This window comes from Pteronotus mesoamericanus, unplaced genomic scaffold, assembly GCF_021234165.1.
Source record: "Pteronotus mesoamericanus isolate MK-2021 breed Mesoamerican mustached bat unplaced genomic scaffold, CSHL_Meso_final contig_1203, whole genome shotgun sequence".
NCBI classification, from domain to species: Eukaryota; Metazoa; Chordata; class Mammalia; order Chiroptera; family Mormoopidae; genus Pteronotus; species Pteronotus mesoamericanus.
In genome coordinates, this window is record NW_026555043.1 from 460,507 (window position 1) to 487,045 (window position 26,539).

Here is a 26,539-nt window from a genome sequence, read left to right on the forward strand (position 1 = left end):
TGTTCCCACTGCGCAATAATCACTACGCTGAAATCACAGGCACAGTCACCCGTAGCAAACTCAACCTCGGTGCACCAGCCACGGGAGAGATCAAGGCAGGGAGAGGAAAATGAGGATGTGGAACCCCCATCACGGGGCCCTTTCCTCCAGTCAGACCAAACATGGATTACGGGGGAGGAGCAGCCAGTGAAATGGAAAGAGAAATCAAATGGGATAATTCTTAGCTTTCAAGCTCTTGTGGGCCCAGGTCCTAGGGATCTGAGGGAAGTATCAGGGATTCGCATGGTGGCTTTATTTTCTTTTTATTTTTTTCTTGAATTTATTGGGGTGATAGAGGTTAATAAAATTATGTTTCAAATTACAATTCTGTAACACATCATCTGTATAGCGTATCGTGTTCACTGCCCCAAGTCAAGTCTCCTTGCCTCACCATTTATCCCATCTTTACCCTTGTCTACCTCTACCCACCCCCTTTCCCTCTGGTCATCACTATAATGTTGTCTGTGTCTATGAGGGGTTTTTTTTTTCTTTTTCTTTTTGCTTAATCCCTTCTCCGTTTTTACCTAGCTCCCAACTCCCCTCCCTCTGACAGCTGTCAGTCTGTTCTCTGAATCTATGAGTCTTGTTCCTACTTTGTTATTTTGGTTGTTAGAGTCCACATATGAGTGAGACCATATGGTACTTGTCTTTCTCTGACCAGCTTATTTCACTTAGCATAATACTCTCCAGGTCCATCTGTGCTATCTCAAAAGGTAAGATTTCCTTCTTTTTTATGAGCAAGTAATATTCCACTGTGTAAATGTACCACAGCTTTTTCATCTAATTTGAATGGTGGTTTTAGCTATATGAAATCTACTTTTCACACCCCCAGCACATGCATGCACATGCACATACACACACACGGCAGGCAGAATTCTCGTGGACAAGACTAAAAGTTCCCTACTGATAAGCCAGTCCCTCCCAGGATGGTTGCAGACTACTGAAATTTAAGGAAAATGGGTATCACCTCACTCAGGATAAGTTTCAGCTAAGGGAGATCCAGTTACCACCCTAGTCTGGGGGTTAAACTCTAGTCGGACCTAAAGCAAACGTCAGGATTCCCCACCGACTCTCCTGGTGGCTGCATTGTAGGAGGAGGATCCAGAGAACCACTCTACCACCAGGGACCTTTACACTTTCCCAAGTCCACCTTCTTCAAAGTGAAACGCTTGGCTTGTTATCATTCAATAGGTCCTTGATAAAGTGAGGGTCCATCAACACATTATTTTTGTTTTCCCGACTATGATGTGAACATATTGAGGGATGTTTGCAAGGCAGTAACACTCATCTTCCCTATTTTAAATGGTTCCCATGTTCTTCCTTCATATGGAAAACCCCTTCTTCCTTCCTTCTTCATTCAGCCAAGTCAACTCCTCTTCTTCCTTCGAGATTCAACTCAAGTGCTTCCCCTTTCAGGATGACTTCCCAGGTAGCCACACTGTGCCTCACCCTCACTGCCTACACTTCATGGCAGGGTTATGCCTACTCATATATCTTCATGCCTGGCACAGTACCTGAACTTCCCAGCTCTTCTGTTAAAGTCTATAGAATTAAACAGACTTAAGATTACAGGAGTCATAATTATAATTCTTCACATATTTTATGTCTAACCCTAATGATCTCTTTGCAAAATATTATTATACACAATATACAGACAGGGAAATTGAGGCTTGTAGATGTTAAGTGTCTTGAGCAACTCCTTACAACAGGCACCTGAGTTGGCAGGATTCCATGCCAGGTGGGGGTTTACTTCAAAACCAAGACTTTCTTTATTATATCACCTTTCCCTAGAAATGGATAAAAGGACAAGAGGATTTTTGGCTGAACTCATCGAGTAAGAATTTGAAGTTCTGGTCTTCATAAATCAGGGCTGCCTATAAAGTCTAAAATAATCCATATGAGAGCCAGTGAAAATGATCCATATCACTATAATTCTTCATGTCCTTGGTATCTGATGCTGGTATGATGTTTCCACTATCAATCATAGCTGCTAACATTCATGGGCACCTCCTATGCACCAGACACTGCCCGAAGCTCTCTACATGCTTGATCTCATTTCATTTCATTTTCAGAATCTCTCTATCAGGTACACATTATTAGTCCCATTTTACAATTGTGGAGTGTGAGGTTGGGAAAAGCTGGAATAATTTGCTCAAGGTCACACCACTAGTGAATGGTAGGAGTTTGATTCCAAGAACTCTCTCTCCTTCACCTGTTCTCCTAAGAGGACAAGAAGCGTGGTGCAATCAAGCCTATTCTTGGACTTGCCAGATCCCAGATAAGTCCCCTTGGGTCAAAGATGAGGTTGGATAGATGCAGCCACGCATTGGTTAAAAGCTACCCCCTTGCTTTCCCGTTCCCTGAACCATTTATCTTCAGAAAGACCTGCACTTTTGAATCATAAAGCTTTCAATGAAGCAAGGAGCAAAGTACACAAGTGCATAGTTATAAACTCAATATATTTCCATTTGTACTTTAAAAAATACTGGGAAGTCATTTTTTTCCTTGTGCGCATGAAATGAGCAAATGCTAAGATAGCGGATTATTACACAATCTCATAATGACGATGGCTCCGTTTAACAAGGGTGCGTCATTTCATTTCACTTAAAGGGACCTGACCATGCAGGGCAGCCCAGTCGCCAGACTTCCACACGTCTGAGACATTTCTGATGTTCTCCATAATTCCCAGTCTCTCTCCTGAGGTCTTCAGAAGGGAGCCCCGTGGCGGAGCCCCAGTATGCCATTCATCTTCATGAGTGTGCCGTTTCCGCTCCTCTCATGGGCGGAGATAAATGTCAGAAGAGATCAGCCGTTGCGTATTACATGGCCCTCAGGGCAGGCTGCTACCCTGCCTCTGCCCTTCAGCAGCAAAATGACTTTAGACCAGAGCTGGGAGAGCACCTGAAAAGGTGTGCGGCTGGGCACAGCAGAGGGAGAAGCCAACCGCAGGGAAGGAAACAAGGCTGTCTTCCAGGCGAGGTGTGAAGAAATGACCCTGCCCATTAACATCGCTCCCTCTCAAGGGTCACTTTTCATTTTCTGGCCTAGCGGTCTGCACGGTGGGTGGGAGCGGGGACCCCTTAGAAGGGAAGGAGGTCTTCGGGGGAGGGGCAAGAGGATCCACTGCACACAGGGAGAAAGTATGAGAACTTCCCTTTAAATTTATTATGATCTAGGTAATAAGAAAGAGATTGAGTTGTCTGGGGTTTAGTCTGCAGACTGACAAGACTGCCCTTACTCAGTCTGAGTCAATGTAATGTGATGAGGAATTGTAAACCAACTAGGTCACAACACAGCGATCTTATCCACTCTGCTCTGCTGCTGTCCAGGCTGCAGCAGGAAAAAGACACTGCATTTGCCCTCTATAGTTTTTGTATGTCAGATAGTTAAGTGTCGACGGCTGTAGAGGAGGCTTTCTGGGGGAGGAGTAGGAATAGCTCACCACCTCACTGCTTTTAGGTTCCAGAAAGGTATTTAAGTTTGCACGAGCCTAGGTTGGTGGGTTTACAGATTACATTATCTAAATTAAACTAAACCTGACAATATAAACAATTAGTTGGGTTTTTTAAAAAAATTCTTCTTAGAAGCCATAACATGACAACATTATTAAATTTCAAGCAGTAATGACCAAGAAAATAGAAGAATGGGCAGGGCCTACTTCCTACCCTTATTACTAGCTCCTTCGTAAGAAGTCTTGTGTGCATAGAAATAATCTAATTGGACCTGGGAAGTTAACCAAAATCTTTCAAAATTATCCAAAAGACTATTTACATTATATTTTTTATGTTAAACCCTAAGTGCTCTAAGTTATCAATAGTATTAAAAATACAGCTGATTCTTGAACAACATAGGCTTGAACTGCATGGGCCCACTTATACATTTTTTTCCAGTAAACACTATAAGTGTCTTTTCCTTTCCATATTACTTTCTTAATTTGCTAGCTTATCTTACTATGAGAATACAGTATAAAATACATATAACACACAAAATATGTATAAATTGACTGTTGAAGCATCTGGAAAGCTTCCATTCAACGGTAGGCCTTTGGTAGTTAAGCTTTGGGGGAGTCAAAAGTTACACGTGGAGTTTTAACTGTGCAGGGGGTGGAGGGATCAGCACCCCTCACCCCCATGCCCAAGGGTCAACTGAGTAACCTAGGTAGACAGTTAAAATTATTACTTGTTTCATCTTTTTCTCTTCATTTAAAATTCTTAACTTTTTGCATGTGTCCTAATGTACATATTTGTGCAGTAATGTGTACATGATTAAAAATGACATATGAACAAATCTATATTGGAAGTACATGCATAAATATGACTTATCAAAATAGTTTGGAGACCACATTCTAATTGATGACGAGAGGATCCACAAAGCAGCCAGCCCTCCTCCCTAACAGATCCTCATTGCTGTCACTTTTTGAAATAACTAAATATTATATTACTTTGGAGTGTCATTTTATCTTTGACCCTTTCATATCACATACTCGGGAATCACTATGACTCGTGATTCTCTCAACAATGTGCAACCTGTCGCCCCCTTTAAAACATGCCACTAAATCTGAGAATTTAACAGCATGACAGAAATAGAATTTCTGAGTTCCACAGGGCATATGGAAGACAAAGAAATGAGGAGGTAAAGTTCTCCCAATTAATACACTAGGCAGAATAAAGGCAGAAATGAAGAAGAAAAAAAAAGCCTTCTAAAAGCAGACAGACCCAAAGATTATGATTCGTAGAAGGGAGAAATATGCTGCATACTGTAAGGCGTTCCGTATTAGGGAGAAGTGTTCTATTTTGTGGTTGAACACAGATACACCTATCTATCCTGTTTTCAGATCACATCATTGGAAATATGTTAACATAATGTGGTGAATAATTGTAAAACAAACTACACTGCGATGTAGCAATCATCCATTTATCTCTGTTGTATTCATGGCTGGAAAACGAAAAATGAATTACATTATACATTCATGGTTTTCATGTTACCTCTGTTCCTCTCTAATCATGTAACAATCGTCTTGTTAATGAATCTAAAAGCTATTAACATTAATGTTGGCTTTCCTTAGGCCAAGGCTGTGCTCTTGGATATGTGGCTTCTCCCTTCTCTTAGCAGACAGATGCTCAGTCCCCTGCAGCCTGGTCCTTCCCCACCCACAAATCTGCGGGCTCCAGCGAGAGCTGTGCCCCCCAGGAGAGGATGCGAAATGTTATGTTTGTTCAACCTCATACCAAAACTAAGCTCCACATCCAGGCTGGCTACAAGCTGGGTCTTTCATGTGTATTTAGGGTCACCTTTATCAGAGAACAGTAAAAGCTATTCTTGACACACAAAGGTCCAAATTTAGGCTTTTATTATTTTTCCCTGCAGCTGGGAAAAATATTACCTTGAAGTGATTTTTAGTCTAAATCTCTTTGGACCACAGAAAGATCCTACAAGTCTCTAGGTAGATGGGCCAGAGGGGAGCTGCTATACAGGTGAATGGAAAAGCCAACAAAATGACCATATTTTGCAATTGTTCTAAAGAAGATAATGAAAACACTACCTGGGCCCATATCTTAATCCATCAAGGACTGGAGACTGCCAAGTCTTAGTAGGCATGGTCCGTCAGCCCAGCTCCATGGTCTGTAGGCGACTGATGTCTCTGCGGAGACTTTTGCTTTGTGTCAGATCGAGCAACAAAACCTTGACCTCTCCCGTCCTTTCCTGCCCTCACGCCTCACAAGCCAAGGGGCCTAAGTGCACAATACTCTGTTTCTTCTTGACACTGACAGCAACCTAAACTCTAGAATGTCTGACTGCAGTTTTTAAGGGGTCTCCTGTAATCTTAGGAGAAGGTAAGACTTACTTTATCCAAGAGAATAAGTACTAGCCTATCAGTTTTTTTTTAAATTAGCTATGAGAATTAATTATATATTTTCTACCCACTCTAATTATGCCTCTCTTTTTTTTTTCTTACTAGTTTGTATTTTATTTTCCCACTCCCAAATGCACAAATAAGCAAACTCATAGGTCTGGAATTCTTTAATCAAAAACTATGGATAATTTAAAGTTCATTTCAATTTTACAGGATAAAATGATGAAAATGGTTAGGGGTCAAGGGTTAAAGATGAATTTTGAAGACCCTCCCTCTTTCATTTTTTCTAAAAAGAAATAATCTTACTATGTGTATTTGTCACATATTCACTCTCACCTACTTTGTAAAACTGTAGGATAGGATGGGTAAGAATGGGCTAGAATTTCTTAAGACATTTTACTCACTGAAAAAAAAATGGACAGAGGTGAAGAGCTGAAGTTTGATGCACTAATCGCAGGTTGAGTCTGTGCAACTTCTAATATCCAGCAAGGTCTGCCGGCGTCCATGTGCTCACATGAAGACAGACCATGTTCAGCAAGTCAAAAGCTACTTCTCGCGGTCTACAGAGGGTGCCGCATAACATGCTTATGCTTCAGAAAGGCAGGGCATTTGCCAGAGGGACAGTGACAAGTATAGCTGAGCAGCACAGATGGCTGAGGTTTACAAGAGCAACAGGGAGAAGTAGGAAGAAACTAACAATATTCTAACTCACCTGTAATAGCAGATTTCATAGCCCGTCCGTATCCAGGTGGGTCTGCCGAGAAGAGCCTCCTTCACAGAATACATGGTTGGCTGCATCCCTACACAGAATAAAGACAGGAGTAAAATGCCGGGGAAGGAGAAGGGGGCAAAGAGTTGCAGCAGGCTGCATGATGGCCCTCAATGACACCCAGGTCTTAATGCAGGAACCTGGGAATGTCACCTTGCATGGCAACAGAGACTTTGCAGGTGTGATTAAAGGATCTTGAGATGTGGGGCTCATCCTGATGGGCCCTAAATGCAATCACAAATGTCTTTTGTTTTTAATTGATTTCATAGAGAGAGAAAGGACGGGATAGAGAGAGAAACCTCAACTTGTTGTTCCACTTATTTATACAGCCATTGGTTGATTCTTGTATGTGCCCTGACTGGGGATGGAACCTACAACCTTGGTGTATTGTGACAATGCTCTAACCAACTTAGCTACCCCGCCAGGGCTATCATCAATGTCTCTATGAGAGGGGAGCTTAGCAGGGTTCGACTACTGAGGAAGAGCAATGCAACTGGAGCAGAGAGAAATTTGAGGATGCTACACTGCTGGCTTTGAAGTTCAAGGAAGGGGCCATGAGCCCAGAAACACAAGGAATGTAGCTCTAAAAGATGGAAAAGGAAGCAGAAAATCCACCGGCATCTCCAGAGGAAGCGTGTCCTTTCCAACACCTTGACTAAGCCCAGGGAAGCTCCAGAACTATAAGAATATATTTGTTTTGATTTAAGCTGCTAAGCTTGGGACAATTTGTTACAGCAGTCACACAAAGTGAAGGCAAGAATCAAGGATCTTATTTCCTGTTTCTATCCCAGCAGGAGTCTGTTTTTAGTATAAAATGGAGACAGTATCCTGTGCTCAGACCTGGAGATATGGGAATATTTATTCTTTACTCAGAGCCACTCAATAAATTAGTGTATGGGCCAGCAATAACACTCAGGATTTCCCATTCCTACAAATGTTCAAAATAAATCTGGGCTACTAGTTAGCAATCCTTTGAATATCTCCTCTGAATCTCACACAGATATTCAGGAGAATTTAAACTTTCTCGAGAGTTTCCTTTGGGTCTAAATCAATGTTGGATTGTACTGTTTGCCTGTCTGTGACCAACAGGTCAATACATTTGCTGCTGTGGGATTTAGGAGACAGAAGGGACAAATGAGAGGGCTCGGCAGCCCCAGCAAGTTCCAGGCCAGGCAAGGGAGGCAGGAAGTCGTGGGGTGTTATGGGCGGCGGTAATGTCCCATGGCAGAATGGGGTTCTTCGGCTTCCCCTTCCACAGTAGCAATTTGCCATGTGTTGGCCACCATCTTGCCACGCCTGGCCCCCAAAATGTGTCACCCCAACTTCAAATCCTTTGGGAAGCCAGCAGGGCTTCTGGTAACAAGCTGAACACTCACAAAGTGACATCATCCCCAGTGTTACCCAGAAAGCCTCTGTTCCCCAAGAGCTCCTACCATAATTAAACTGGCTGTTGGGCTTCTCACAGTTGATGATGTTGAAGCGGTAAGGGATGGCGGCCCTCATACCGCTCACCTTGAAGTTGAACCACTGCTGGTACTGGGTGCTGTTCACATCAGTATTGACCAACAAGTCATACTCAAACCTGCAAGAGTGGAAGCCAGATTAGAGGGTTAAAAGTCTTTAAGGTAACTGGCAGCACTGAAGGTCTACACATCTTGGGTTCTTGCTGGAAGATCGAAGACTTGGGCTGGTAAATGGTACTTATCATCCAGAGCTCATGATATTAGACACAGGCAGCAGACTGGAAGGGAGCAGGTTCTTGGTATTAGAAGAGTCAGTTACACAATTATAGCATATATATTTATTAACCTGAGATAAAGTTTCTATCTGGCTGGAAAAATGCAAGTGTGCGCCTTCCCAGAGAAAATGTGATCAAGTCTGGTTAGATACGCTGTTGCTATTTAAAGCCAGGCATTATTTTTGAGCCTCAGTCTTCTCATATGGAAAATGAAAATAGCGTCTAAACTTGCAGTGCTGTTTGTAAAGATTAATTAATACAGTGTACGTAAATCCCCAGCAAAGCTACAAACATGAGTTAGGCTAGTGATGCAGGGATTGTTTATTCGTTTTTCCCCTTTTAAAGTGATACAATTTACATGCAAGAAATGCACTGCACAAATCATAAGTACATAACGCAATAAATTTAAACAAATTCATCTGAGTACACCCCTTTGACAACCACCCAGATCAAGATATAGGACCTCAGGAGGCTCTTATGTGCCCCCTCCCAGCCACAATGTCTCCAAAGGTAATTAATTTCTTGAGCTTTGAGCTTTAGCAACAGAATTAGCAATGCAGATTTGACTTAAACATTATAAGGGCATTTCATTTTTAAAAATATTATTGCCACATCCCCTTGGCATGTTCCTTGAGTTGCTCTTTTAATTTTTTTATCCTCATCTGAGGATATGGTTTTGTTTTCTTTTGTTTTTATTGATTTGAGAGAGAGAGAGGAAGACATAGAAACATCAATGTGAGGGAGAAACATTGACTGGTTGCATCCCGTATGTGCCCGGACCAAGGATCGAACTTGCAACCTAAGTATGTGTCCTGACCGGGAATTGAAGGCACAACCTTTGGTGTATGTGACATCACCCCAACCAACTGAGCCACTCAGCCAGAGCCTGAATTGCTCTTTCAGAAAGGGTTCTACTTTTGGTCTGACCTGTTCATCCTCTCCTGCTCTGGACCCAACAACGGCCACTCTGTAGTGAGATCTGCGGAAGGGCGGGGCTTCGCATGAGACACATCAGAGCAGAGTAGAGCTGATGGATTCCGACTGCTCACTCTGACCACAGAGAGGCTCTCTGAGTGGCACTTGTAAGAACAACTCTGGAAAGCCAATGTCCTTTAAATTGTCTGTTATGCCCCAATTCTGTCTCCAAAAAGTAATCATAAAAAATTCCTGTCCTATAAGTACGTATGTTTTCTGTCAGTTGACATTATCTTGACCACAGTGGATTCATGTAGGATAATACACTCTTGCCAAAGGCAGGTATATGGAGAGAGAGACCTGAGCAAGTCCAGCAGCTCAGCTGCTTCCTGGACAGATCACTGTTCCACTAGCAGATTCCTAGGGAGGCCTTCTCTCCTGGATCCTTCGAACACAACAGAAGGAGAGAAGGAACACTAGAGGCAGGAGCCATAAGAGGAAGCAGAAGCTGAGCTGGCAGACAAGAAGGAGAAGGCGGCTGAGGAGGATTCTCAACAGGATGGTTTTGCCCATCTCCGGCTCAACTGGCTCAACTTGTACTTGTTTTCTATGCTGGGCTTTCTTGAAATAAGGCATGTACAAAAACAAAACAAAACCAAAAAAAGACAAAACATCACCATTCATCTCCTTTCCAAAAATAAATAAAAAATAAAAACTTCACAAGTAACTTCCTGGATGGATACAAAGCGGGTCTGAGCAACCCTAAGTTCTGAGCTCTAGCATAGGGAACGTGCCTCCTCAGCGGGGGTGAACGCTGATTCAGTGCTTACCATGAGTCCAGCGCTACTCTGTAAGCCGTGTGCTCATGCTAACTCTCCTAGCCCTATGATGTGGCAGTTCTCACTGTCCCCTTCCCTGGGTAAGGACATAAAGCTGTGCAGTTAGTTAGGGACTCACTCCAAGTCTGTGACCACCACACTATTACCTTCTCCGGACTGTTGCTTTCAGAAGTTCACAAACAGAAGATGGAGGATTTATCTTGCCTTTTGGTAAATGACACATGGAGTCTACACAGCTATAGCAGAAAGAATTCCAGCAAGAACAAGCAACGTCTCTGCCGCTGGACTTTGGGCTTTATTTCTCTCCTTGGCACTTGCACAGTCCTAGGCTCTCCTTAGCTGTGAAACCCTTCTCTGGGATACGAGCTCACTGGTGGGCTCTGGCTGAGTGCTCTCTCTGATGACGGAAGGCTGTCCTCCCTGCAGGCAGCCCCTGGTTTCCGCCTCCCAAGTCTACAGGTATGGGAGCTGCGGACATGGACAGATACGGGCGTAGCGGACCCTGGCATCGGTGCAAGTATCAAGGTCCCCAGGAAAGTGCTCTCACACCCAAATAGGGACCCGTTATTAGACCACAGGTGTGTTCCTAACTGGTTGCCTCTGGTCTCCACCTTGCTATGTCGTCAGCTGGTGACATGCTGGTTGATGTTCCACAAGTGACTCTCAGCCTTCATTTGCAGTGTTTGCCACATTGCATGGTGTAAACACTGCCACTGCGGTGATGTCAAGCTACCAATCAGTGTGCGGTCAGTACAAAGAGAGAGGGAAGAGAAAGGCACGCCCGCACTCTTGTGCTGCCCTGGGGCAGCCTTCCGTACTTACTCACGCACTTGGATGGCTTTGCGAAGATTTCCTGACTCAAACTCGGAGGAGAACCACAAACAATTGGAAGCCGTGTCTTGCCTGTAATGAAAGAGAGACCGTGAAAACAGGCGTTATTGCTGTTCTTGGGTACCAGTTGACATCTCTAAGAGGGAAGCTTTCTCTCACCCACACGTTCGCCTGGCTGACTTTGGGACTAGGAATGGATTACTCACCAGAACTCTCTCATTCTCAGAATTCTCTCAATTCTACCCACCCGCCTTCCACTGATGTTCAAGGCCACCTACCAAGGCTCGTCTAAACTGAAGACAACTTTATTTATAACATCACTGGTCTGGATCGACCGCCGGATATCCTCAAATATCTTGATCCTGAGAAGGAAAATTAGAAACATTTTACAGGTTGACCTTTACTCCTTACCCCGTTCGTCCTTTGGTGTGGGGCCTTGGGAGTCATCGGAGAAACAGGAAGGAAAAGTTAATAATGTCCCAAGCTTGAACTGAACTAGCAAAGAAATGCTGTTCCTCCTTCTTTCTCTTCTTCCTCAGTAATAAAACCACATTGGGTTTAGGAATGTAGGAAGCAGTGAGGCTAGATTTTGGTGAGAGTACTCTGACTGGAATGAGAGTTTTGTCAAGAGTATTTGGGTAAAGGGACGTTTAAGGTTTCCGGTTGTGAGAATAAGAGGGTCCTTTGCACTGACAGTTTTGAGGGAGATGCTGGGGTTATTGAGTGTTAGCATCCTAGGGTCTGGGAGGCTCCAATGAACCTTTCAACTCTGTGTCACTTGTGTTCTTTGGGTTCTGTCTGCTCTGGAGATAAGGTCAATCTTCTGTCTGAGAAACACAAATATCCAGATTTATGAAAGATGGAGAAAAGAATCTGAAGGGATCTTTCTGATTTTCTCCTTGAACTTCCGATCCAAGTCTCTGGGACAGGAGAAAGGGGAAGGGGAGGCAGACTTGAGGCCCGGATGCAGGGGGAGGTGTCCTAGCCAGGGGGGAGCTGTTGCCGGCCAGCCCTGATGTGTGTCTCTCAGGAACCTGAACATGACAAAGCACATGCAGGGTCTGAGGCCAGAGACATCAGCCAGGAGCCCAGGTGGGAGCAGCTCTTGGGATCCACCATCGATTTGCTAATGAAATGGAAAATAAGTTAATGAAACTTTCTGGTACGCACACTTCGCCCCATTGACTGAGTGCATGCATACTAAATTTTTTTTCCGCGAAAATAATTTTTTTCCTTGGCTTTAGTAATTTTCATTTTACTCTCACTTTGCAGAGCCAAAGGCAAAGCTCCCACTCCTGAATTCTGGGAATAATCCATCACGCAAGGTTTCTCCCCCAGAGAATGTGCTGTTCGCACGCACTCCTCCGCGATGCAGAGAGCTGTTCTCCAAGCCACACCCAGCACCATGGGATGGAGCTACCTGCCTCCTAGTAACAAAAGACCAGACATCCGTTTGCAATGAACACAAAAGGGGATCGCAGACAGACCATATTTGTTTTTTCCGAGCACCTTCCTGAGTAATGATGCCCCCATTGGCAGACACCGGGTTATCCTCTGTCGTAGCAGCTTGCCATGCACGAGAAGTAAGGGGTTGCATAGCATCTCCCAAGGGGTTCTTTTCCGGACCCCTCCCACACCTCCCACAACCCCACCCTGGGCCTTAAATGTCCTATGTAACACCGGAAGGCTTGAGCACTTGGCCAAAGTTTCCCAAGTGGCTTTAACGTGCCCCTGACTCATGCTCACTTTTCTACAGAGAACATAACTGCTGTGCACACCAATCCTCCTATGAAAATATTAAGAAGAGAAAAAACACGGTTCTCAGACCGGCAGCGCCATTACCTTTGGATTCCACGTTTGCGCTCCAACATGGGCTCCAGAGAGGGCGGAGGACGGTGCCCCCAGAGGTCAGGAAATGCCACCATCTTGAAGTCAGCCACGGACCTGGTTCTTTGGGCTTTGGCCACATAACCGTAGGGGTCGTGGAAGGGGATGTGCTGGGGATGTGTCTGCAGAAGCTTATCTATTGCTTCAACAGTTTCTGTGGACCCGGTGGCGTTGGAACAGGCGGCACTTATCCTAGGGCAGGAAATCATGTCTATGTCCCAAGTATCCTCTTTGAGGAAGGCCCGAATGTCCGCAATTTCATTTCCAGAAGAATCCGTCCCTAGCCCACTGGATTGGGCATTTGGGTACAGGCCCCTTCCAGGCCCTGTTTTGGAGGCTAGAAGCACGGTGGGCCGCCGCCACATCACTGTGCTCAGGAGGGAAGTCTGGCCCGAGTCTTCTCTTTCCCGCCCCCGGGAGCTTTGGTCCTTAGTCAAGCGGCACTGCTGCGGGGAGGCAGGGGCCGGAATGTGGTGGTGGTTGGTGTACTCCGTCTCCTCAGGGTTCGGATTGTCTCCAGGTTTGGGCTCCAGTTCCTTCAGGTTTAAAGCAGAAAAGAATACGTCAGTGTTCACTTCCAGGTAGAGAGTACAACCGAACCCTGCCCTCACGCTCTGGGCTCGGGGCTCCGCACAGGTCCTGTGAACGGGGGAGCTTTCCCACGGTGAGCCAGGAGAAACTGAGCCCTCAGAGTCAAATAAACGGCACGGCCACGGAAGTGCACACCTGTGAGCAGCTTCGGGTGGGTCTAGTATAATCCTAAAAGTGCATGAATGTCTTCTGCAACACCCCAGTAAGGGAGTCTGGTTGCGAAACCTCATTTATTGGGTCTTCACAGCACCCTCAGGCAGTGCCTTTTATTTGAGTACCATTGTGATTGTTTAAAAAAGGGTTCTTTGCACCAAATTGCAATTTCCTCCCTGTAAGTTTTACCCACCGACCCCCTTCTGCTTTCTGGAGTGAGGTCAATGACACGAACTCCCTTCTGCATGTGACTCAGCTTGTACTGTCAGGCACGGCCGAATTCATGATTGATTAAGAGTCACTGGCAAATAACCAAGGTCAAAAGGCAGGTCTACAATACTGGTGGCAGCAACAGCAGTAGCAGTGGCACTAGCCCTGGGTTAGCACGGCCAGGTGTAAGGTTCTCAGTTAGCTGCCACTGGCAAAGCAAGGCTGGCTGGCCACTTTCTTTCAGAAAGCCATCTGGTACAGTGCGTCAACTTCAACGAGGCAGCAATGACATCAGCAAGAACTTTCACTTGCTTTTTCAGCACGTGTGGGCAGGGTACACTGCCACCAGACAAGCAACTGAGAGCACTGTGTCCCTTCACCCTCCCCTTCCATCCTGGGTGTTGGGTGTTAGACCGCAAGACTCCTGCCTGCACCCCAAGTCGGCCACCCTTTCCACCTTTTTGCCTCGCAATCTGCTTCACTCTCAGAAAGACCCCAGAAGCAGATTGCTAGTGGCGAGCATGGCTTTCCATAGGGAGGCCTGCGCTGGGCCCCCAGGTTCTGCAGAGAGCCCATCATGCAATCGCGCCTCGTCCAGGAGCAGAGCCACGGCGTGTGTCCCACCTCAAAGCGGCAGGAGAGCTCAAGACACATGGCCTCATACTGGGTCAGCTCCTCTTCGGGGCGGTCGAGCCCAGGTTTGGAACTCAGCTTGTTCACATCTGTCTCCAAGTCATCATCCTACAATGGAACATTCACAAACCACGTTACAACAAAGAAAGCCACCCAGAGGAGCCTCAAGAGGAGCTACATGCGTGATCCTTCAGTCCAAATCACAGTGCTAACCTATGCAAAGGACAAATCGATAGGTCAGGTTGTATTTGTAAAATAAAAAAAGAGATACTGATGTTAGTATTTCTCATTATCAGCCCACATCAAAAATAAGTAGTAATTTATAGGAAATGAATGGTGGAAACAATGAAGCACAATGAATGGTGGAAACAATGAAGCACAATAGAAGAGAAATTTTTTATCTCACCACCACTACCGTCAATATAATCCTAATTATCACACCTATTCATTCACCTACCTTTGCCAATTAGGACCTTTGTCATTTAGGTCCTTCACTCATTTTGTTAATCCTCGCCTGAGGATGTGATGATTGCGTTTAGAGAGAAAAGAAGTTGGGGGGGAGAGAGAGAGAGATGATGATCGGTTGCCTCCTGTCCACACCCCAACCAGGGATCAAAACTGCAATGCAGGCATGTGCCCTGACCAGGCATCAGACGCACAACCTTTTGGTGTATGCGGTGATGCTCCAAGCAACTGAGCCACCCGGCCAGGGTGGCCTTTCACTCTTTTCACAAATGCTTCATGAGCACTTACTATGAGCAGCTAGTCTTGCAGGAACTAAAGATCTGGTGATAATGGAATAGAGAAAGGTCCATGCTTCGATGGAATTCGCCTTTTCGTAAGAGAAAGGAGAGAGTAAGTAAGAAAGTAAATACATGAAAAAAGTAATTTCGAATAGCGATAAGCACCATGGAAGTCATAGGGAGGTGACAGGACTGTGACTGAGACACAGGGTGCGGGAAGCTGCTCCGATTGGGTGACCTGAGAAAGCCTTGCTGAGGTGGTAACACTTTCAGACCTAAATGATGATAATCTCTGATTACGCACCGACTTGGGACAGGAAGTCATTAGCAGAAGGAGCAAGTTAAATCTGCTCACTGGGTATCTGAAGGACAGAGAATAAGAAAAAGATCTGAGAAGCAGGTGTTACGCTGACATTTACCACACCTGGGACAGAGTTTATAACCTCCAGTGACACCTTTGTCCCTCTGTAGATGTATAAATTGACCAAGTCACCACCAATCTTTTCTTCTTTGGGTTAAATAATCCCAGACTTTACTTTTTCTACTAGGTCATTGTTTCATAATAGTTTAACAGTGATGGCGACTCTTCTCCAAACGCTTCTATGTTTTTCAAAGGTTATAGACTCTTACACAGAAAGGGCTCCAGAAATCAAACCGCCCAGTCTCTTTGTCTTTCCATGTTTCTCCCAGGTCAAGTTTCCCTAATGAAATGGGAGAAAAACCTACCCTATGTTGTAGGATGATATTGGGTTGGTTAAGGGAAAACCTGGCAGTCCTGAAGACCTACATTACTCTTCCCTAAATCAAATAAATGTGGAAAACAAGTGTTTATATTCCTGATCCAGGGGAAAAAAAGAAAATGCAATATTCCATCCATCTTTCACAATCTTCCTCCAAACTTCAGATTAAAAGAAAAATAGATCCCATGAGGCTGACTTAATGATATTTTCAGATACGGTGCATACCAGGCCCAAACTCGTCAGCCTGGTAGTGGAGATCCAGCTCTATCTCTTAGTCCCTCCAGACCTCCCGCAGCCCTGCGCAGCCACGGCCGTGCCCCAGGCTGGTGCCAATGGAAACACACGGGGGAGTCAGGCTGGCGTGTCTGGAGTGATGAGTGCCGTGTGACCTGCGTGATCCATGAGCTGCTGTCTAACTCATTCCACAGGTGGTCAGGTTCATGAAGAAAAAGACACGCCCGATACCTAGCCTGTATTTAAGTTTCTCTTTCCTAAGGTTGGCATTGACAGTTTTCGATCAGAGAGAGCACCCAACTTTCCAGACTCAGGACCCCTTACAAATCAAGAGTTCCTTTTAACCACTCTTTTTCAGATACTGGTCTTAAATATTGACTAAGCTTTTCGAATGACCAGAAACAAACCCTCCAGGCTTCCTGCCCACATTTTTCGCAGGAAGCGCTGCCAGGTCTGCCAAGGATGAACGCGTTTGTGGGAGTGCAAGTCCCCTTGCTCTTGTGACACCCCGGAACCCAGCCCTGACTCCAGTGCTCCTGTTTCTGCAACTCATGCTCACACCACTGAGTTCTCATCTTCTTGGCTGAAAGGTTTTCATGAATAGTTCCCAGGCCTTCCCCAAGGTGTTTGTGCTTCCTTCCCAAGTGGATTTGTTTACTTGTTTCAGTTCCTCTCACCCCAGCTCATCGTCACCTGAAGAGCGAGGATGAGGGAGAATATTTGAGCCCCACCACCACCCGCAGTGCTGTGGGAAACTAGGCCCAGGCTTCAGCTTGTCCTTCCACCTCAGGTACAAGAGGTGACTGACGCTCTGCATTAGACGTTTAGTTATCAAAGAGCAAGCCAGAGGGGAGGGGGACGTGGCATTGATGAATGACTGCAGCAGCACAATATTATTCAAATAATTCAGCAAGGACTCCAAGTCCCGCACTGCCAAATTACAGCAAAGAACCAATTTTCTCTACTGATGACTTCAGAAATGATTCTATTTATCAACAAAACCCTGAGAACACCGGAGTATCAATAGCAGTCTTAACCCAGAGACCTGGCCAAGAGGTAGTCCCTTTATGCCTGCCACTCTCATCAGCAAGGTGGGTGATTATGATGACAGGACTCAAAAGGTTGCCTTCTCTCTAGACAGGCAGGCAGGTAGGCGAATAGGTAAGAAAAAATGAGGGGAGGAGGGAAAAGGGAGATGGATGGATGGACGGATGGATGGATGGATAGATGGACAGGCATTTTAAAACTCAGGTTTCATACCCAAGAATCTCATGAAAGGTAGCATTTACTCCTCAGTCTTATTTTGTAGATGACACATTAAGGAAGCATAACTTGAAAGGGCTTGTCCAAGTTTAGGTTTACTGACAGAAATAAAGGCACAATTATAACTCATAGATAAATTTACCATTATTGCAGAGTAGTGGTTCTCAATCAGGGGTGATTTTGCTCCCCCCCCCAGGGGGATCTGGCACTTCCTGGGAACATTTTTGTTTCATGACTGGGGGTGTCAACTACTGGCATCTCGTGAGTAGAGGCCAGGGATGCTACTAAGCATCCTAAAACACACAGACGGCCCCACAGCAAACAATGACCCCGTCAAAACACCAACGGCACCAAGGTTCAGATATTCTTTTCTAGAAATGTAGTCAGTATACTATGTCCCAATGCCTGTTTTGCTTTTTTTTCATTAAGTTGGGTTTTACTGGAACACAGCCATGTCTTATCATTCATGTTCTGCCTGTAGGTGCTTTTGTGCTGTGAGGGCAAAGGTGAGGGGCTGTGATGGAGACTGTACGGCACACGAAGCCTGAAGCAGGCACTGCATGGCCTTTTGCAGAAGGTGTGCTGGCCTCTATTCTACAGCACAGGCCATCGTGGGCTACAGGCCCAGGGGCGCCACGTCCCTGTGGGCCAGGCAGCGGGCACTGTGCATGACCCACACAGACCGCGAGGGGACAGGAACTGCATGGGCACGGATACTGCGTCGAAGGGCAAGAAGGGTGACTTTCAGGGGTTAGGAAGACCTACTAGAAAAAGTGTCCTAGAAAATCTTTCCATAGTCTCTTTGCCTGTCATTCATACATCAGATATCCCAATCCTAAGCACTGAGTGTCCACCTACAGCTCGTCGGGATAAAACATGAAGCACCTTCATAAAGAGTAGCTTCTGGCTTTACAGTGAGATACTGCGCTGGGCTGACCAAGATGCAATGACCTGGGAATCAAGAACAGTGACTGCCATTTACTAAGCATAACTATTTGCAGGACACTGGGGAGGAAAAAGTAAGTCCTTAAAATGTATACTGGTATTAGCTAAATAGAGAAAACGATATTTTCCTTTGTCCAATATGAACAGGGAGAGCATCAGGAGCAAGGGCTTGTGTACCTACTTCCTCTTTCGCATCTTCAGAATCTGAGTCTTTATCCTCTTCTTCATCACCATCGTCTTCAAAATCCTCTGGGTGGGGAAAAAGAGGGGAAATGGGTGAGGCTTCCCCTCTGTCTTGGATCTGGATTAGGACTTCTCCCTCTCACAGACAAGGGGTTCACAATTAAGTGCATGACATGTCGACATCCCCCAGCGCCTATGTAAGGCACGAGAAATTGTGTCCACATAGGCACACGAGGGCACTGTATCGTGAAGCCTAAACTGCGGTCCCATGTTGAATACAAAATAAGTGCATGATAAAATGACACACAAACACCATTCTGGCTTCCCCTACCCAGCTTAGAAGAATTTCTACAGATAACATTGCCAAAGGTTAGAGACCACACACATGCAAGATTTGTTGCACTTGACTGACTCCCTAATTTTGATATGAAGGAAATTATTTGAAACAAACATCCACAGACACATCCAGTTCCGCTGTGGCAACATGATGCCTCCAGAAAAATCTGTCCCGTGGAAGGAGGCTGGGACTGGAAAGCACTAGAATCTTTTGACAATAATCTTGAAGACTGGATAATCATACTTTCAAATATTCTAATAGGACTAGCATGAGGTTTTAAATAGCTGAAGTTTTATTTCGATTTTATCCTTAGGGCAAATTAATTCCAGAACTAGTCAGTACAGTGGAGGGACTCACTTGTGGGCCTGTGAATAGATGGTTGTTAATTAGCTGAGATCACTGTACAGGCATCCAACAGCCACCAGGCATAGTGGCAACAGTTCATAATCACAGACAAAATAAGTGGGATTGGCGTTTGTTCACTCAGTGCATGAAAAACTTGCTTTTTCATACATATTTCTAATTAGCTTATTGGGTAATCATGGTTGGCCTGCAAAAGAAGTGATTTTTACTTTCATCTACACTCTGATGAAATGTTGCCATAATGCAGAAGCTCACTGTGCAGCTCACAGACACCCACTTCTTTACCTTCAGCGAGAACACGCGGAGGACCAGCGGGAGAGTTCCCGGCGGCCGGGAAGGCGTAGGCACTGCTGGCCGCGGCCAACGGAAGGGGGCTCTTCGGGGAGCACTGCCTCAGGACCTGAAGCGCGACGCCCGTCACGGGTTCCGAGCTCTGGTCGTCCAGGCAGCTCTAAACAAAGGGCAGAGTGTGTCAGATACTGCATCTCATGTAGAGTCCCTGGGTGACAAATGGCACTCAGGCTCCATGCAGGATGTCTAATTTGAACACTGTAGTATAGAGCTTTGTTTAATGTAGAACATGCTTTGGTCCGGTGTATAATCGGAATCATTTCTCTTTCCTGGCTCATATGTCATTGGAATGAATTTAAATTTAGTCTGAATACGATTTCAGTCTTTCAGGGGATGTTGCACTTAAGGGGTCTCATTGTGCAGGATGCCTGGGGGAAGGGAGGTAGCATCTTCTTCAGCCGCCGTGGGTCACTGTGAATGTCTGCCCACATTAGAGAATGAGCAGCTGAGCTGATGGAAGCCGTACTTTCCTCTTTCAGCTGTTATCCAAAGAGGGGGAAAAAAAATAAAGGAAAAGGATAAAATATGAAATCAGAAGAAGAGACTAAGTGAATCTCCAAGCCCCTAAATTAAATAACAGGCCTCTTCTCAAAGCCCCCTGTATTGATCCCTCTTGGCACCCACCCAAAACAAAGGAAAATTGGGTTTTGCACATGTAACATTTAGATATTGATGAAACATGACAAGACCCTTCTTTCCAGACGCCGTGAAAAATGTGAGAACAAATTTACTAAATTGGGAGGGAGCGCTGGGAGGAGTTTGGTTATCCCTTTGCAGGGGAAAACGGCCATTTCCTTCAGTCTCTTCGTAAATGTTTTGTCTACTGACTTGGACTAGAAAGCTGTCTAGTGGGGGCCTCCAGTTTGACATTCCTGAGGGGTTTCTGGCAAGCTCTGAGGCCGACCCGTCGTGGTCGGAGATAGGGAGGATGCCCACAACCGGCCACAGGGCAGGCTGGCTGTCCCTGGCGCGGTCACACTGCGGCATCTTCAGGCCCACGTTAGAGATTGCTCCACATGAAAGAACGCAAAGAAAAACCACTTAACAAAAATTAAACCATGAATTCAAGCTACCCGAATGACTCCAAAATAGGATAAAGAAAGCCAACTTTCAAAGCTGAAGTGTCTTAACATGATCAAGAACGCTATCTTCTGCTCTGTGTGCCCACAAGGCACCAGTCAGGTGTCCTGAACCGACCACAGGAAAATGGACCATTTGAGGCTACTTTACTTCTGGGACTTGTCAGATGATTTCAAGTGCTTAGTGGAAAGTATTAGTATTTGGAAGAAGAGAGAACTGTGCAGAGAGGAGGAAGAGAGGGGGGTAGATGGCGGATCACAGGTAATGTGCGGAGCTTCAGTCTCAGAAGGCAGAGAGCCAATCTGCAACGACCCATTTCCACCCGCAATGACACCCTTCTCCAAATTCATAACTATCCCAAACAGCAGCAGGGTGCCCTTGGAGGGGTTCCTTTTTGACCTTACATTCAAGTTGTCATCCTTCTTCCTCCTGCCTCATACAGAGCTCCAACAAGATCCCATTACATTGCACAGCACCCTCACTGCCTTAAGGACAATCTGATCCCCTCAACACTTAAGGGGTCCTTAGAGGATCTACGCAAGAACAGGACCCAGGACACAAAGAGGTGGGGCCATTAAGAGCGAGGAGCTGCAATCAGCGGCCTCAGCAGAAAGGCAAAGAACAATACAATGAACAAAGGCCGTGGGAAGGACTTGGAAATAGTTCTTTCACATGCCCAGCAGGTTTGCAGTTACATCATAAACACTAATAAAAATAGCTCAGGACAGTGGTTTTCAAAGTGCATTCCTAAGCCAACAGCATCAGCATCACTGGGGAACTTGTTAGAAATGCAAATTCCCAGGCTCCACCCCAGACCTGCTGAATCAGAAACTCTGAGGATGGGGCCCCTGCAGCCCGCCCTCCAGGTGACCCGGAGGCACACTCCACTCGGGAAGACACTGGTGCTGTGGACAGAAGTGGGGACCTCGAGGGGGACCACCGGTTCCAAATCCTTGCAAATGCTGAAATCAGAGTCTGTGTAAATCGCTGAGCCAGCACTAGGCCATACGAAGCACTCAGCACAAATCTCTCCTCCTCCTCCTCTTCCTTCACTATGATTGTCATGACCTCCATCACCACCATCACCATCACCATCATCATCATCATCAGTTGGAGCAGCAGCAGCAGAATCTGCAACAGCCACTGAGATGACATGACCAGATCCAAGGTTCCCAAGTGGGCCACCCTGTGACTCATGGGCCTTCTCCGGCGGAAGGGGGGGAGGGTTGAGGGGCAGACTGCACTTCAGTACAGCTGCAACGGCATCGGTGCTCACAGCCAGGAGCTGGGAGGCCCTGCAGCTGGGGAAACCCGGTTACAAAGCGCAGGTGCTGCCTCGGCTCACATCCGCTTCCATTCCGAGAAGCCGCTGGAGGCTGGGCACTTGTTGGCTTGCCTGGCTCGGCAGCTGAGGTCTTCACTGGCCTGCTGGGGAGCTGCCTCTGAGATCCCAGCCCTCTCCATGCCTGGCCTCCCCTTGGTACTTTCTTCTTACCATAGACATGCACCTCTGGGATCGCCATCTTCTTCCTTTACTGCCCTTTTAATTGTTTTTATACACCAGACAGAGAAGCAGCCAATAAGAAGGCAGAGGGGCTGGCATAGGGGCTATAAGGTGTTGGCAATGCAGGGGGAGCTTCGTAAGGGCTGGGAGAGATTGGAGATTTGGGGGCCACCAGCTTATAAAGTATGATGAAGCTTGGAAAAATTCAAAGTGTTTCCTCATCCAGAGGAACAGAGTATAAAATACAGCTATTTCATGACTGAGGATCTCCAAAAGCTGCAATGATGGAGAGGGACCCAGAGGTGAAAGCAGAGAGAAAATTAGATATTGGTTTGTAGCGTGATATTATGCTGTTATTTCGAGGGGGGGAAGCTATTCTTTTAAATGGGAAAAGTCTACAGGCACCATGGTTGGAAAACAGTGCTCTCGTGGACTGCATCGTTCCCTCGGATGTGCTCGTGGACAAACTGGAGGTTGTCCAGAGAGAAGCAGAAAGGCTGCTGGGGGGAGAGCAGAGAGGAACATGAAGACAGACAGCAAGGAACGTAAAGCATGTGAATCATGGCTGCCTCGACTCCCGAAGAGGGGGGTGAGCACATGGAAAATACTGGAAAGAGGGTCACATCTTCAAGACAGAGGGTGAATATAGCCTCGCACCGTGGTGTTTAAGTTAGCCCTCATCAAGAGGAATTAAGGAATTTGTCATTTGGGTAGAAATCCAGGAAACTCTAAATATGTATCCCAGTGCAGTGCAGGTCAGCAACAGGCCTTGCAGGTGCTGCGCCCTCTGCCTGGGAGGCGCTTCCTCTCAAACTTGCCCCGCCAGCTCCTTCAGTAATGCGGGTCTCAGCTGAGCTGTCAGCTGCTCAGAGACTTGACCCGTCGAATAGAGCCCGCCCCTCCGCGCCCTTCCTACGGTAGTCACCACAGGCCTTTCCCTCTCCTTATGGATTTCACAGAGCAGCAGGAAGTTATCTTCCTCATGAAATCCTTTGCTTCTGTAGTATCTGACTCTCCCAGTAAATGTTTGCCCCGCAAGATCAGAAGTCTTGTCTGTCGTATTCACCACTAGATTCCACAGTGCTAATCACCTCAGTAACTGCTCACACCCATAAAGCAGTTTTGTCATGTCAACAAGAAGGAGGAGGAGGAGGTGGTGAAGGAGGGGAAGGGGAAGGGAAAAAAGGGGAAGGAAGTAGGGTAGAAAGGAAGGAAGGGGAAACTTGAGACCCAGAGAATCTGGGTGTCTTCACAGTTTCACAGCCATACATGCTGGGATTTGAACCCAGGTTCTCTAGCTTTAAAGCCCGCACTCTCAACCACTGCACCACAGTGTGTGCCCAGTAAATATGTACTGAAGAGATGAAACAATGCATGAGTGAATCAATGAATGAGGATTTGAATCCAGAACACCTGCCCCGAGCAGGAAGCAGGAAACATGCTGAGGTTTTCCCAGCTCTGTTCCTGATGATTCCGAAATAACGGCCAGTGGGCACCACGCAGATGGCACCGTTGGCAGAGGCGGCCCCCACGCTGGTTACCTGTGTGGTGCTGAAGAGGATCTCCAGGCCCTGAGCCGCCAGGAAGGCCTCCCTGCCAGACCGGAGGGTGGCGATGTGCCTGAGGCTGAGCAGCAGCGCCCGGCGGATCGGCACATAGCTGTTGGCTGCGTCGTGGCTGTGCCAGTCCTGATGCAGCCTGAGCAAGCTGGCGACATAGCCTCTGTTCACCGCCCGGCGGCTGTTAGACTCTGAAACCAACGGGAAAAGGGAGCGTCAGCCACTGGGTCTCCTGGGGGCCCCTGCCTGAGGGTGTCCCAGTGTACCTCCCGGAGATACTTGCTAATTATAAAGGGAATTAACAATAACTCCCCAGTGAAGAAAGCTGGCAGGTGTCACCTTAATCGAGTGACCAAAGGGTATCACCAGACACAACGCACTACAGAAGACCCAGCGTCACTTCAGTGGTGTTCCTGCCCAAACGCTGAATTCAACCATGAGAAACATCAGCAAACCCCAAATGAGGGACATGCTGCAAAATATCTGATTTATACTCTTCAAAATGTCAAGATCACAAAAGACTGGGGAAAAAAAAAAAGGCTGAGGCATTGAGCTAAAAGACACTAAAAACACATGACACTTAAGAACCACACATAATTATAATTTATATTGAGGGCCAGAAAGCATATTTTTCCTCGTGCTACAAAAGGCAATTGGTATAATTTGAATAAAGCCTGTAGATTAGCCAGCAGTATTATATCAATGTACATTAGATTTTGATAAGCCATAGCTATATAAGAGAATATTATTGTTTTTAGGAAATTCAGAATTGGCATAAGGAAATGTCCATAACCTATTGTGAAACAGTGTAGAAAAATTGTAATAGCGTATGTGGACGGGGAGAGAGATTTCCATTCTTTCCTACACTTCGGTGGGCTAAGGATACTGTCATTGGGTCAAGCAAACTATAAGGTTGAGGTTGGGAAGGAAAAGACACTGAGTGAGCCCTAATATCTGAAAGGTTTTCATGTGTAGCAGACGCATTGGGTGTTTTCGCTAACGAGAATGGAAGCCGATTCATGAATAGCCAAGGGTTTGATGCAGCTTAAGAAAGAAATCTTCCCACAGTCAGGGCTGCCCAAGAAGGCCATGGCCTCCATGATGGGGGGCAGCCAGGCACCGACGGTGTGCGTTCAGGTGGAGGTTGGAAATGCGTCCAGCAGGGACACGGTGTGAGCTTTCTGACCCGGGATGGCGAGCAGTGAGAGAGCTTTTGTGGTGCCCTCCGCCACTTTAACACCAAGATTTATTTCTCTCTGTTAGTTCAACGATCTTGGTTGAGCCCTCTCATGAGACCCATCTTATGGGATACGTGAATCACTTCCTAATCTTCCCAAGACATAGTTTAAGTTCTCTCTGTAGAAACAGGGAGAAGAAGAGTTTAAGATACCCCTGCCAACAGTTAATATCTGCCCCCTTCCAAGTTAAACTGCTCAGGCTATAGGGTCAGTGGGCAAAAGTGTACCCGCTCAGATTCATGCAGCAGATGCCTGGTCCTTTGCAGGAAGGAATCTCACCGGCTGACTCTCAGGAACACATGGCCAAATCTTGCAATTCTGCCCTTTCATTACTATATTTCTCTCCATTATTCACTCTGTTCACACTGGTTTATGAGACAATATATACTTCTGGCAGGGAGTGTTTAAGAGAGGTTCCCTGAGCTGTAATTGAATATTCACAAATATCCGTTCAAAGTCAGATTTTTCCTCCAGACCATGTAAGTGCATGAGTGAGAAAAATAGCATGAAAATTCAGTGCTTTATTCCAGAAGGTTTTTCTTATAATATTAATGAAATTCTTTTTTTCTTCCTGCTTGTTTGTCAAATTCTAAATTGTCAGGCTTGGCTGAGCCCCAATGAGATTTTTGACCCATTTCTTCAGTTGGTTTTTTTTTTTTTTTTTTTTTTACATTTTTCAACATTTCACTCAGCCATGACCTGGAACTGAGAGTGATGAGCTTTATTCACTCGGTGATATGTTTGTGGAAGGTTTAAATCGTCTTCATTACCTCCTTTAATGAGTTATTCTTCTGTATCAAAAATCTTTCTCTCCTTGACTAGTCCTGGCCACAAAGCACTAGAGCCCTTTGCTGCCTGAATGAGGTTCCAGCCTATCCAATATCTGATTTTTAAAAGAAAATTGAGGATTAAGTAGGAGGTATTAAAGGAAAGAATCGCATGCTGAAAAGATGCCAAAAATGGCCAAAACAGTGCGCAGGGGCCCCGTGGGCAGCGTGAGGCTGGGGACTTGTGTCTCTCATGTTTCAGGGTTATCCCGACGACCTTCATGCTTATTGAGGGGTGAGGGGGATAATGGAAAAAGTCTTTAATTATCTGAGAGAAAAACCCCTTATCACATCCCAATGTCTCTATTCATGAATTTCTGTTAATCCTCAATGAACTGCCAGGTTTGCTAACATCTCAAGCAGCTACACCTCCATCCGCCCACCCCCGACCGGGCATCGGTCACTCTCTCTCTGAGAGTGGCTGGGGGAGGCCTGCGGAAGTCCGTACTTATCTAAAACCTGACAAAAGGGCCTTCATCAAACTGAAGAGCAAATGTGCACAAAGGCCACTGGATGGAACGAGGGTCACAGGGAGCAGCGAATTGGAGAAATTCTAGAAAATTGGAGAGGAGACCAGGGCTTCTCCAAGGGAGCCCAAATAGAGAAGAAAAATGTGCGGTTTCTGACACTGTTTTGGGCGAGCCCAGGGACTGGGGCGGGAGAGGGCTGAGGGCCCCCCAGCTGTCTCCAGAGCAGACCAACTGCGCTTTAGT

General features: G+C 46.1%; 1 protein-coding gene across 1 annotated transcript in view; it reads right to left on the minus strand.

Annotated features, from left to right (window-relative positions):
• AGBL1 (AGBL carboxypeptidase 1) overlaps positions 1-26,539 on the minus strand; it is a gene marked incomplete at its 3' end in the record, with an annotated part of 285,253 nt that overhangs the window by 203,647 nt on the left and 55,067 nt on the right. Inside the window, exons 7-15 of the mRNA XM_054585108.1 lie at positions 23,744-23,952; positions 19,553-19,718; positions 18,566-18,633; positions 14,451-14,567; positions 12,828-13,408; positions 11,264-11,347; positions 10,977-11,057; positions 8,096-8,244; positions 6,606-6,693 (exon numbers count right to left, since the gene is read on the minus strand). Of these exons, the coding sequence (XP_054441083.1) occupies positions 6,606-6,693; positions 8,096-8,244; positions 10,977-11,057; positions 11,264-11,347; positions 12,828-13,408; positions 14,451-14,567; positions 18,566-18,633; positions 19,553-19,718; positions 23,744-23,952 (1,543 nt within the window). The remainder of the gene's footprint in view (positions 1-6,605; positions 6,694-8,095; positions 8,245-10,976; positions 11,058-11,263; positions 11,348-12,827; positions 13,409-14,450; positions 14,568-18,565; positions 18,634-19,552; positions 19,719-23,743; positions 23,953-26,539) is intronic.